General features: G+C 31.6%; 1 protein-coding gene across 3 annotated transcripts; it reads left to right on the top strand.

Moving 5' to 3' along the window:
- The first annotated feature begins 1666 nt into the window (after positions 1 to 1666).
- On the top strand, positions 1667 to 5167 carry LOC109338842 (soluble inorganic pyrophosphatase 1). Of its 3 annotated transcripts, none has more exons than XM_019576179.1 (9): positions 1667 to 1733; positions 2581 to 2695; positions 2804 to 2832; positions 3376 to 3441; positions 3712 to 3819; positions 4174 to 4239; positions 4318 to 4438; positions 4533 to 4614; positions 4823 to 5167. In XM_019576179.1, the coding sequence occupies exons 2-9, from the start codon at positions 2581 to 2583 to the stop codon at positions 4863 to 4865; spliced, it is 630 nt and encodes a 209-aa protein (XP_019431724.1). In that variant the 5' UTR covers positions 1667 to 1733; the 3' UTR covers positions 4866 to 5167. The 3 variants fall into 3 exon arrangements, with proteins under 3 accessions (XP_019431724.1, XP_019431722.1, XP_019431725.1); XM_019576177.1 differs by lacking the exon at positions 1667 to 1733 and adding an exon at positions 1768 to 1840; XM_019576180.1 differs by lacking the exons at positions 1667 to 1733; positions 4823 to 5167 and adding an exon at positions 1768 to 1840 and having other exon boundaries at positions 4533 to 4618.
- Positions 5168 to 13567: the final 8400 nt, after the last annotated feature.

Below are 13567 nucleotides of genomic sequence, written 5' to 3'. Positions count from 1 at the left end.
GGTCCCTCAAAGAACATATCTTTTATCTTAAACTTTATACCACTTCATGTACTCTTTCATTAGTCAAAAACAGTAAAGTTAATAAATATATAATTCATGTTTTATTTTTCTGACAAATAAAAAATAAAAGTATATGAAATGATCTAAAGTTTGAGACAGAAGATATGACTTCTCTAATGGGCACAAAACCCTTGCTTTATCAGGCATATGGTTGGGCCGGTTCTGTGCAAAACGGCATGGTCATTAGCACAAAAAACATAAAAAAATGATGCTCTATATATTATTATGATAAATAGCACAAAAAAACATAAAAAATGATGCTCTATATATTATTATGATAAATCATACCCGTCCATGAATATTAGGGCCAATAATACTCATGCTTAAATCCATCAATATTATTAATTACTCATGAACAGGTAATTGGAAAAATTATTAGATGACTAATGATCCCAATTTCTCACTATTGATGATGAATTATGTTGGAAAACAAACAATCAAATATTAATGAGTCATTGCACAACATATTATTAAATGATTTAAAATTAAATTAGTTTATTATAAAAGAAGATTTAGTTGGAAATGTTGATGTTGTAACATATAATAATTCCACTCTCTATGATAATTTATGTTTCTATCAAACTCATAGATTATTCACTTCACATTTTAGAGAAGTTGAATCCATTAAGGCATATCATAGTCATAATTTATAATAGCTTTTATCTCATAAACTTTCTTTCTTTAGGCCATGTGCTTGGTTTGAATTTTTCACCTTGTGAACGAACAAATAAGTTGACATGCTGCATGTGCAACGTATCCCATGTTCCCATTCCACCGAAGCAAAGAAAAAGTGATTTTTTGGCACAACGTGCAAGCAATTGCTTTGTGACCTACACAACCTGATATACAGCCGAGACTTGACACAAATTAAGGGGACACAGATCACACAGATTCAATTGTGTGGAAGAGTGTTTCATTCTTTATTTCTAGTCAATCATTATTTAAAAAATTTCTTCTATCTATGTGGCAATGTATCATTGGACAGGCACATAGAATGAGACTTTGTTCGGACAGGTGATCTCAGATTAAGTGTGTCCAATGTTGTCTCATTTCTTATCACAGACCAACCAAGTATTGACACATAACTAAAAGGAATTTTTTTAACAACAAAAGTATTATTTTATATTACTTATTAAAATCTAATTAGATCTGAAAATGAGACATTATTGGAAAAATGGGATGTGATTATATTGAAATTAACAATCCACCTTTTCTGTAATGGAAAGGAAGGCCTCCTAATATACTTATCATGGTCCTCAATGAATGGGGTGCATAAAAAGTGGTACATCACTAATTCTCAAGATATGTTTTTTTTATATTGGAAAAGCAAAGAAACAATAACTGAAGAAAAAGAAAAACTAAAAGATCCGTTTCTAAAAGAACCCATCTATCTATGATTGGAAGTACTTTTCCTCATACAGGTTTTTTATAATATTTAATTCTTATTTATTCCGAGAATATTCCTACTTATATATCCCAATTATATTGAAGAAGTAAAACCATGCAATAACAATAAAAATACAGTGATTAAAGGTGAAATAAGCTAAAGCCTAATTTATTATTATTATGACTATAAAGATGGCTGTTGAAATTTCCAAGGAACAAGTGGAGTGGTAAGCTAACTTATCTCTTATACAGACACGAGGAGTGCTCTACAAAAATTCACTGACACGGTTTGTTACTTTGACCTATATATATATATAACAGACCATAGCACTTGTTCCAATCTTTCTGTTCAACCCTTTACCATATATTCAGCATTTTTTTTTGTTTGTTCAAGGTATGTTATTTGTTTTGTTTCAAAGCTTATATGATCCTTTTCATTTTTGATGCAATGTTTGGTATTTGTTTCATGCATCAACTTGTCATCTTTTCTGGATTCTATGTCATGCATAGCATACAAAGTCTCATTAAATGATGCTCTGGGGTATTTCTTTATATTAATCAGTGCACCAAATTGGAAGTGTTCTATAAGTGACAGAGCTCACATATCCCAAACAGTATTACTTTTTGTTTTTAAAAAATTTCTTTTATTCATGTGTCAATATATGATTGACAGGAAATGAGACGACACCGTTGAAAAAAGGTGATCCCCATTCCTTCTATAAACAACCTATTTTGTATTGCAATAAAATGGCTTATTTTAGATCCGATCATAATAACAAAGTGTGGTTATATAAACAGCAAAAAGTCAATGCCTTTTGAGGTTTATTCATATGTGTAGTATAGTATTGGAAAAACTGATAAGGTGAAAAATAACATTATGAAATGAAGCAAATTGTGTTGATGAAATTTTGACAAAGTTAGGATTCATATGATCATTGGTACTTTGCTGAGAATTGATTCATAATCATAATCATGTTATAATGGAGCATAACCTTTAAAACTTGGACTATATAGATACTAACCTTGTTTGCTAACGTATGTGTTACATTTTTTTAGTCTTAGATCATGGTTACTCACTTACTCATTGTTCATCAAAATAATTGATTTTTCTTTGTGTTTGTGTTGTCTTTAAAGATGAGTGAGAATGGCGAAGAAGGTCCGCGTTCAGCGCCCCGTTTGAATGAAAGGATTCTTTCATCTATGTCAAGGAGATCAGTTGCTGCTCACCCTTGGCATGATCTTGAAATTGGTACTGTTATTGACAATATTGTTTGTCCTATTTATCTGTCGCATTGCAATTTAATTTACATCATTGAATTTATGTCATGTTATAAATGTTCTTAATCTTCATATGCAGGACCTGGAGCACCCCACATTTTCAATGTTGTAAGTCCTCAACTTCTGCTTTTGGAAAGAACACAAGTTGCCTTATCATACTACCAATTAATTTCAACATTTACTTTAGAAAAAGTGAAAGATCTATTCTATATTAACATTTTAGGCAGTTATAAACCTTCTAATGTACAAAATGCAAATTACTTGCAAAAGAAGAAATAGCACTAGCTACTAGCCTACTACATAACAGAAGAAAATCATGCAGATTTGCTGTTTTTGATTGACCTATATAGAAATTTTCACGCAACAATATATGGTACATTCCTTGCTTGATATTTACACAACTTAGGACTTCCCTGCATTTCTCCATTTAGATACTGAACAGATAGATAAGTGTCATAATTCTTCCTTAAATCAAAGTCTATAACACATACAATCTTTAAAGTACTTCTATTTCTATCTTTTAACATTTTGAAATCTCAAATATCTTAGCTTCTCTTAAGAACTGTATTTACATACCTGTAATTATGTTCTTATGATGAAATTTCCCAGTATACTATTCTACTTGTTCAGTGGTTAGTTGCTTACTTGCAGGTTGTGGAGATCACTAAGGGAAGCAAGGTCAAATATGAACTTGACAAAAAGACTGGATTAATTAAGGTACGAAAAAGTTAACAAGTTTCCTGTGTTTCTCAATGGAAATCTCTAGTGCTATAATCTGAAACAGATTATACAGAGAACATTTTCTCTTCCAAGTGATAATTTTTCTGTCCAGTTATTTATTTATTTATTTTGGGGAGAGTATTGAAAACATGTGGAGGGTCAAGCATTGTTTTATTCCAGTCTTGTAGGTTCTTGGCCTTTTCATTTCTGACTTCTGCTTTTCATTACTCGTCTTCGGATTCTTTTGATCATCTGAATAATGCTCAGGTTGATCGAATTTTGTACTCGTCGGTTGTTTATCCTCATAACTATGGTTTTATTCCTCGAACTCTGTGTGAAGACAATGATCCGATTGATGTCCTAGTTCTCATGCAGGTAAAGTCTTACCATTTCAAATTCATCCAAGTTATATAAGAGACATTATTTACTTTTCAATATACAGTATTACTAATGTTAGCTACTGTTTACTCTCTATTAGCACTAACTTAAACCCTGCTAGGTTGATACTGAAATTTTGGCATACTTGGATTATATTAAAGAAAAAGCACACATCAACTCTATGAACAATTTTTTCGATCATCCTTAACTTCATTCGAAAGATGAGGCCAAATAAACTCAAATGCTCCATTAACCATCTTATGTTTCTAGATGATTAATTTGATGACAATGAGCTATATTATTATCAACAAAACACTCCATCAGTATCTAACTAAATTACTAATATGGTAGGAGCCAATTCTTCCCGGAACATTCCTTCGAGCCAGGGCAATTGGACTAATGCCCATGATTGATCAGGTGTCTTTTTTTGTTCATCAGCCAATAATACCACTTCACTCTACAGATTTACATAACAAGTTTGTACTATTGACACAGGGTGAGAAGGATGACAAAATTATTGCAGTATGTGTTGATGATCCTGAGTATAAACACTACACTGACTTAAAAGAACTTCCACCTCATCGCCTCATGGAGATTCGACGCTTCTTTGAAGACTGTATCCTTAACAACCTTAATCCTATAACTTGTGGCCTTAGCTTAGTTTATATTTTCTTCACAATCTAAGTGCATTTTCTTAACATATTTCTCAGATAAGAGGAATGAGAACAAAGAGGTAGCAGTTAATGAGTTTTTGCCTCCAGCTACTGCTATTGAAGCCATCCAATACTCAATGTAAGTATACATTAAGCAGATATTTATTTATTTTTATCTTGTGTCTAACTCAAATTGGCTTACATATAAGTAATTTGTGACAAACAAGATAATATTACATTAAGAAAATTTGCTAGACTCCTAGATCATTCATTATTCTACCATACTTTTTGATACAATCTGCATCAATTAACCTCATATATGATATGTTATCTTTGATTTGGTGCAGGGATCTTTATGCTGAGTACATTTTGCATACCTTGAGGAGATAGATAAGAGTACTATTCTCTATGAATCAAAATAAGCCAGTCCAAATGGTTTTTGAATACTTTCATATGAAGCTCTATTTTTATTTTGTATTGAGTGGGTTACTACACTAGTTGTGTTTTGTTTATTAAGTGAAGAATGATCCTCAACTATGATCAATATGTAGTTTACATAGAATCCTGGTTTGTTGAAATGTTTTGTTATTATATTATTCAGCTTCCAAGTAATAATTTGGTGGTTTGTTTTTATCAGTTTTGTTCTACATGCACTTGTAACCTTCAATTTTACCTTTCATTTGTACTTGTAATCTTCATTTGTACTTCCAGTTAATACTTAATGTTAACAATGTCTAATGCAATGGTACATGGAGAGGTATACATTCATTTGGTTAGTTAACTTAGTCCCCTGATGATGTATTTTTCTGCTCTAACATACTTTTGTAGACTGAAAAGGGTATAAATAAATTAACAATAATAGGCTTAAAATATTTTCCATTACTTTTTTATTTTCCTATAGTAGCCTATTTGTCATTCTTGGCTTGAGAAAAAACTATTTCAATATTTTGGATAGTTGCTAATTAAGAATGTTTCCTTGTACTTTCAATAACATTGGGTGCAGGCACTGATTGAAATTATCTGCCCCGTCACATGATATGCTACAATATTCTGGTTGTCACCGTCAAAATTGCAATATGACACTGAATCACGATGATTCGGCCGTATCAAGCCGCAATACAATCACATCAAACCATATTTTAGCCTTATTATTAGGCCACATCATACTATTAAGCCGCAACACAATCACATCAGACCATATTTTAGCCTTATTATTAGGCCACATCATACTGCATCAGACCACATCAAGTTTAAAAAGATTATTTTTTATCACATAATAATTCACACCACTACAATCATAATTACAATAACCATAACCATTCAATAGCCTCAATTTAAAATACTATGTGCAGGATTATGATCACTATCCTCTAAGTAATTCAGCCCATCAGAGTTTTGGATCTTGATAAAGGAAGTGCCTCATTTTTCTGTATATTCTAGTGATCGAATCCCTATTCCCCCTCAAGAGGGTTGGGCTTCCTTAATGTTGGATACTTCAGTCATTTATAGCCAATTTATGTTTATTAATACTTTCCATTTGCCAATTAAAATTTATTTATTTATTTTATAAATTATGATTAATCAATATGAAGAAAATAGGCACATGAGAGTGTCAATAGCAAGACTCCATGTCAAGATCATATGTACTATGAGATGTGATTGGTTAAAAATATGTATTTAAGTTAAATTTAATTATTCATTATTTTCATAATCAATCAGAATTGATTGCATATAAAGTGACATACTTTATGAAACAAAAAATAAACTTCCTATAAAATGTATCATAATAACTAGCATTGGCAATTAGGGCGGCTCTACCCGCCCTGCCCATGTTCACACAATGCCCACCAAAATTAAGGCGGGCTTGGACATGCCCATTTTAAAATAGGACATGAAATATCATACCCTGCCCGCCCTAAACAAGGGCAGAGCGGGCTTGCGGACCGCCCTAAATTAAAAAAATGCTAAAAATGACATAGTACTTTAAATTACATGGATACATAGTGTGATAGTAAGATTAGAAACACAAAACATAATATCTTGTTTTGCATAAACCAGACATGCATTTAATTGGTAATATATTATATTTTGGAAAATTGTCATATGCACTCAAGTGGTAAGAACATGAATTACTTTTGTCATACTTGAACCATCAAATTTCTTATTTTAGTGTTCATTGATGCCCATGGGCTGCCCTGCCCGCCCATTTGAAATGTTCATGGGCAAAAATGACATGTTGGGCGGGCATTTTAGGGCGGATGAACACAATTTTCATGCACTGCCTGCCCAAAACGTGCGGGCAGGCGGGTCCCATGGGCTTTGCCTAAATTGCCAATGATAATAATAACCAGATGGAGTAATGACATATTTTTGATATATATCATTTATTACTATGTTGAGACATTATGTAGATAATAGGATTTATAAAATACATTTGTATTAATTTATCATTTTCACAATGTTAAAACTTAGTAATGTGACATGACTTGATTTAGTTTGTATTTCGCCGAGTCTTTGCAAACTTATTTCATATCAACTTAATTTTATAAAATTATTTTTGGTTAAAAATAAGTTTGGAATGAATTAATTTAGAAAGAAAAGCATTTTTGTTTGGATAATAAGTGTATAAATTTCATATTATTTAATAAAATGTGTTTAGTTATGTGAAAATTAAAAAATATCAAGTTTTGTAAAATTACCTTTTTGTTATAATAAATGTTTGAAATGGATTAATTTTGAATAAGTGTATAAATTTCACAATATTCATCAGTAGGTTGTTAGACTTGTGAAAGCTAAAAAATGTCCAAATTAGTTGAAGCAATGCAAATGGAAATGCAAAAACAACAAACTCTTTTTCTAGTTTGAAGAGAAAATCATCCTTACAGAAACACCCACCAAGTCAAAAAACACATTTACTTTGAAAGATGATGAACAAATCACACTTTGTTGATTACAAATTCTCATTATTTTAAAAATAACATCACGAATCTTAAATAATTTATTTATATAATAAAATATCGATTCTATTTCAGTTAAAATTTACTGATCATCTAATGAGGAGAAATGGAGATCAAGATCTCCAAACATTTTTGTTAGCCCCTTGATATTTTCTTATTGGGCTTTTGATACAATTAGTGAGGAGCTTGTATATGCTATCTATAAATATAATTGGTAACTGGACCTGCATCTCAGTTGAATAGGAATAGTATTGAAAAGTCTGAAAACATTTAGAATAAAATCTAATACCAGTGTGTACTTAAAACAGAGAGATTAAAATCATAAGTCATAACTACCAAAAAAGGGCCACAATTTCATTAGAATTTAAATTGTTTCACTCATTTATGTTGAACTCTGATATAGTCATCAATTTTCACAGTTACAATTGAAACTTGTACGAGTATAATTACTTTTCGTTTGTGTTAATTGTATTATCATAATAATTATTAACATCCATATTACATCCACTAATGTCTGATATTTGCTCTCAATATAATAAGTTAGGACTATTTATTCATGGCGTATTATGCATCATGCATAACTTGGTCACGCACCAATCACAATACCATTTCGAGGGATGTAATGGAATCAGTGTGTGAAAAACTAAGCATGTAAAGTAAAACTTAATTGTATATCCCTTTCGTAATTATCATTAGAAATTCTTGAAAAGATAAGGGAACACTTAGTTTTTATGTTGGGAAAATGCCATTTAGTGTATACAGTACCAATTTGTCCTATGAAAGTAGTAAATAATTGTAAAACCAAAAAAGTAAGGGATAACTTTTTTAATTTTACATAATTACAATTGCACATTTTCCTATTTCGTAATTACACATTTCATGACACTTATAATTAATATATTTAATGACATTAAAGTTCCAACAATTTTATGTTTATTCTTCTTTGTAAAAGAAACTTTTTTTATAAATTTGTATTTGATATTCATCATTATATTGCTTATGTAAGAAAATAATTTTGAAAAGGGTCGTTTTCAAACCCAAGTTAACACACAATTCAATTCAACTTTTTGTGTTTCCATGCTAAACTTCCAATATCATGTGATATAAGAATTGGTATAAATTGTACTCCACAATTATAATTACTATTATAATATTATGGTTTTGGGAGTCTATGACCACAATCATAGTTGAATTAACCATTTTTTTTCCTTTTTTGCAATTTCTCGTGATTGAGGTAAATGCAATATAATCACTATGTAGTTATAATTGCAATTTAAAACATGGTGATATGTGTAACGCGCCGAAAATTACTCCAAAAATATTGCTCAAAAATGGGTAATTTTCTTTTTGAATGGTGAAGCCATATAAAATTTATTTCCTTATATTCGTTTCATTTTTGGAACATCATTTTAAGTAACATATAATGCGGAAAATTAAAAACCATTACCTAATGGTAATAAAAACATAACTCAATATAACTTCGAATCATACTTCATTAGAATATCATAAAATGCTGGTACAAAGTACAAGGTGAAACCTAATTGTCGCCCAAATAAAACTACTCTAAAATAAATACCCTACACAGGTACACTAATCAAAAAGCACAAGGGTCTGTGTAGGTATCACGGTTTCCCTCAATCCTCCATGCCCCCTCTTGGGACATCGAAAAACGATAACTCCGAATCGTGATCGAGCGATCCATATGAACAAAACGCGAATAGAAGACAAATAGAAAGAAGAGGAAGTAAGACATCTAATGAATATTACTCATTAACGACGTGGAATTACACAGAATATTACATCCAGACAGACATGCATAACATACACAATATATATATCACATATATAAATGCAAATGATGAATGACATTATAACTCAAACCATGAGGATTAATATCCATGTGCTCAATGTATGAATGCTATGTTTATTTCATCCATCCTTACACCAATATCCTTCCAATAAACTATTCGGAAATAACCGATAGTATAGGTCCTATAACAAGCCGATTTGAACGCACCAAACTATTCCTCGCAAGGATATATGATCGACCTGTTCCAAAAAACTGTCCATTTCAGGACGGTGTCGTATCAAACACTTTCTGGGCATCTCTCTCATCGATCCTGATTGTAAAGAGGGGTTGTTAGAGTTTGTCTCGTTTGCGCTATGAGAACTGTCTGATCCAACGGAATACCTCATCCAGGAATACAAGGGACTCGTCTTACCTAGACTCACCCTCAAGACTTTGCTGACGAATCACTGCCATCGCCATCCCTTTCAACATCTTGGGGCTCGTTCGTCTCCCGTAAATTTCCTCTCCATTACTTCATTATCCATAATGAGTATGCACACTAACCGAGGTTAACCCATTAAATCTTTTAATCATTCTTTTATATGATTGGCCCAACCTAAGACATCTCCCAAAGGAATGCTTCATATGGGACCCGATCTTACGTCATCATGTAGTAGAGGAATACCATCCTTACCACTATGAACCATCGCTCAATATCCTGGACGACCACATGACCAAGCCTCTTACGATCAGACGACCTCGCTGCATGGTATCATGTAATCCTTTTTGGGCATTGCCCTAATCACGACATCAAAGTCGGTAACCTTGCCCTGAATAGGCACAAGAACAAAGGTATTTGGAGTTTTAAACATAAAAAGAGTTAGGAATATATTTAGAACATTTCAACGGTTGAAAATGTTCATAACATACCTATAAACATCATACTAAAACTTCATAAACATCTAATGGTTAGATCTTATGAGATGAAGAAATCAAAATGAAAAGCCATGAAGAACTACCTTGAGAGTTCTTAGAGAATGCAAAGAGAAGAAAGAGTTTGAAATGTCAAGGTATTCTCTTAGCTAGGGTTTGGCTCCTTAAAGAGAGAAATCAGATTTGGGGGGATGGGGGGAAAAGTCAATGGTTTTTTCAAAAAGTAGTTTGTGTAAGAGATATGTGAGTGATTTTTTGGATTTTGTGTAAGAGAATATGTACTTTTGCTTGTTTAACAAGCAAGCCTCTTACATGAAAGTGATGTGACTTTTTCGACGACACATTCTCGATTAAACCATGCCTGAATATTATCGTCTAATACCCGATCGGATAATAAAAATCTCCCGATTTCGGTTTACGGTTAGAACTTTGAAACACAGAATTAAGAGTAAAAAATATTTAGAAATGCGTTCTGAACAAACTTGATGTCTATCTTGATTCGAAATAATATTTCGAAACCAATTGCGCAATCGGAATTCGATTCCGAGTTACGGAACTCAAAAACACGTTATTGGGCCGAATTCGGGCGAATTTGGGCCCAACAACAGTTCAAAAACCTTTTGTCACAGAAAATTACGAAAATTTACCACAAAATAGAAAATCACAAAACAAGACTAACACTCAACTATGATTTAGCCAAAATCCATACCGATTAATTTCTAAAATTAATTATTGATAAAATAAATAATTAATAAAACATACCTAGAAAATTCACGGTATTACAGAATGTAATCTATGTTTCGATGAGCAAACTTAATGCAATGTTGTTAGAAAGCAAATCTAAGGCAAAAACTGCAGTCAGTAATACAGCTTGGCAGATGAGTCCATCATAATTATACTCATACAATTTTTGCAGTGGAAAGCAACAAAAGCCACAAACAAAAGCTGCAATATGCTTAGAACGTAACATACATGAATAAATTAAAAGAGGAAGGTGATTAAGATATGGAAGGTATAGCATAGCATCTAGTGACCTAAACTCAATAGAGGGAGGCTACTCAATTGAGGGTTAGACCTAACAGCAAGGATAGCCCAACAGTTTTCTCAAGAGGGTGGTATAAGAGTGAGGGCATGTAGTAGAGAGTAGAGTAGCTTCTAGTGTGGGGTTAGTAAATTTCATAATTTTGTGCAAGGATAAAAGGAGGTGAATGGAACAAGGAAGGTGTGTTGGCTTGCTCCAAAGCCTGAATAGTGTGATTATTACATATATATGCTTCTACAGCTACCTAGCATGCTATTATGCTATATCTATGTATATATGTTTTTATATCTATGTATATAAAAACATTGCACTATTGTCGTAAATGAGAACAATTAATTTAGATTATTAAATCTTATTTAAACATTCAAGATTAAAAGATATATGTACATGATTTTTTTAAATGTTTTGTAAATTGGTTTATGTATCTAAAACTTTGTATTACTTTAGCCTCTAAATATATCACTAGTTGATTGTTTCTTTTGTATTAGATGGACACTAGTTGTATTTAGTTTAATACAATTTTTCTACACCGAAAAAATATAATTAATAACTAACTTTTAATCGTAATTATTTGTAAGACTTTCCCTTATTTGGCCTATTGAATAATGTATATTGTACTTTTGCTATATCATAAAACCTCTTCATTTCATTTTCCATTGTTGTCTATTTCGTAAAAATAATAATCGAGGAACAATATTTCCGTATATGTTGTTCAGGATTGATAAATGGTGCAATGTGACTTTTATTTACTATTTACCAATTCTGATAGTGAATTATATTACTGAAATGGAAAAGATCATTTTCCTTTGGCATTTGCTGATTTGCTTCTCCGTCATAATATGTCACTTACATATAGTTATATATGAACCTAAGATAGAATTATTTGGTAACCTCACCACCACTGCATAAAGTTCCTTTTCCAGCAATATTGTTGATTTGTAAATGTGTCTTCCCCATTCCCTTACATATGGTCCCACCCTGTATTTTTGTGGTCTCCCCTTTATCCCTTGGTGGTAGCAGAATTTTATTAGATCAGAAGTCTGTGGATACTGAATAGATTGATGAGGTTTTGTCCTCTGATTATAAGCCCCCCATGAAATCATTTTGTCCCATCTATATCTATCGGCTAATAGCCATTTAGGTAGGGTTATCTTATGTTGATGAACTCCTCCATGGCTCTCATTTTGTCCTATTTGTATGTTAATGAATGCAAATAGGTATTTTGGTAGGTATATAACTATATATATCATCTCTAGCTCTATCATTTTTTTTATTTAAGGTTTATTAGTGATTTGGTTTTTGGATAGAAGAGGAAGGCTTAGAAGTCATAAAATATATTTATGATGTTACTTTTAAGTCTCTCGTTTTTCTTTCTTTCTATCTAAAATGAAACTCACAAACAGACACTAAATAACAATTGACTCCAAACATATCTTTATTACATATTTTCATGTGCATATGTTTATTATAATATATGATCAAGGCTTAACTATATTGAGTATTGAGTAACTTAGTTGCTACACATTGGTGGTTAAGAATAGATGTTAATTAATTGAATCCTCACATAGGTAGATTAGCAAAAGTTTTGAAGAATATTCTGATTACCTGGAACAAATGAGTGTGAACACAGCTCAAAAAGAAAATGGACCACCATGTGGGGAGAGTTGAATATTTTGCTATTAATGCTATATAAAGTTTGTAGATTAGAGGCATGTATGTTATTTTTTGTGCAAATATGTATTTGGACATTAAAATCCTTACAAAGTAGTTACATTAGATTCATAGTCAGTTGCTCCAATTAGGAGTTATTTACTAAAAAGTTATGCAGCAAAGCTCCCACGCTGTAAATTGAAAAATATATAAAAGAAATCTAATGTTTTTGCTATAATTGGAGTTTATTTTCGACTTGTTTAGTCAAATATTCAAATTAAAGTTAAGCTATAGCTACTAAGCCCTAATATCTAGACTACTTTAGGGCACATGCATGTGTTATACTTGAAATAATTTGAAGCAGGAGGAGGAACCATAAAGTGTGAAGAAGATATACTATTTCTTCATAGCTGAATATGCAAACCAGTTAAGAAAGTAGCGTTTTGTTCTCAAAATTAAACACACTATATATAAGGATAATAATTCATAAGCTATACACCTATACCCTATATGTGCATCCAGACGCATAACACAGCTAGATTAACAATACTAGCTAAATTTTTCACCCAATAAAATAAAATACTAACTAAATAGAAGACATTGATTTATTGTATAACCAATGATATTCCTTATCTCATAGATAACGAACAAATCTCTTTTAGGAGAGCATTAATTTTACACAAACTATAAACCTAACAAAACTTATAAATGATGAGGATGC

The sequence above is a fragment of the Lupinus angustifolius genome, unplaced genomic scaffold, assembly GCF_001865875.1.
Source record: "Lupinus angustifolius cultivar Tanjil unplaced genomic scaffold, LupAngTanjil_v1.0 Scaffold_45_35, whole genome shotgun sequence".
Classification (NCBI taxonomy): Eukaryota; Viridiplantae; Streptophyta; class Magnoliopsida; order Fabales; family Fabaceae; genus Lupinus; species Lupinus angustifolius.
This window is presented reverse-complemented; position numbering and strand designations above follow the sequence as displayed.

What these genes read in the sequence shown, in the direction of transcription:
- LOC109338842 (XM_019576179.1), top strand. Translation starts at nt 2,581, where the DNA reads ATGAGTGAGAATGGCGAAGAAGGTCCGCGTTCAGCGCCCCGTTTGAAT. An exon ending in TTGGCATGATCTTGAAATTG is followed by an intron (nt 2,696 to 2,803) that starts GTACTGTTATTG and finishes CTTCATATGCAG; the next exon opens with GACCTGGAGCACCCCACATT. An exon ending in TCGACGCTTCTTTGAAGACT is followed by an intron (nt 4,439 to 4,532) that starts GTATCCTTAACA and finishes CATATTTCTCAG; the next exon opens with ATAAGAGGAATGAGAACAAA.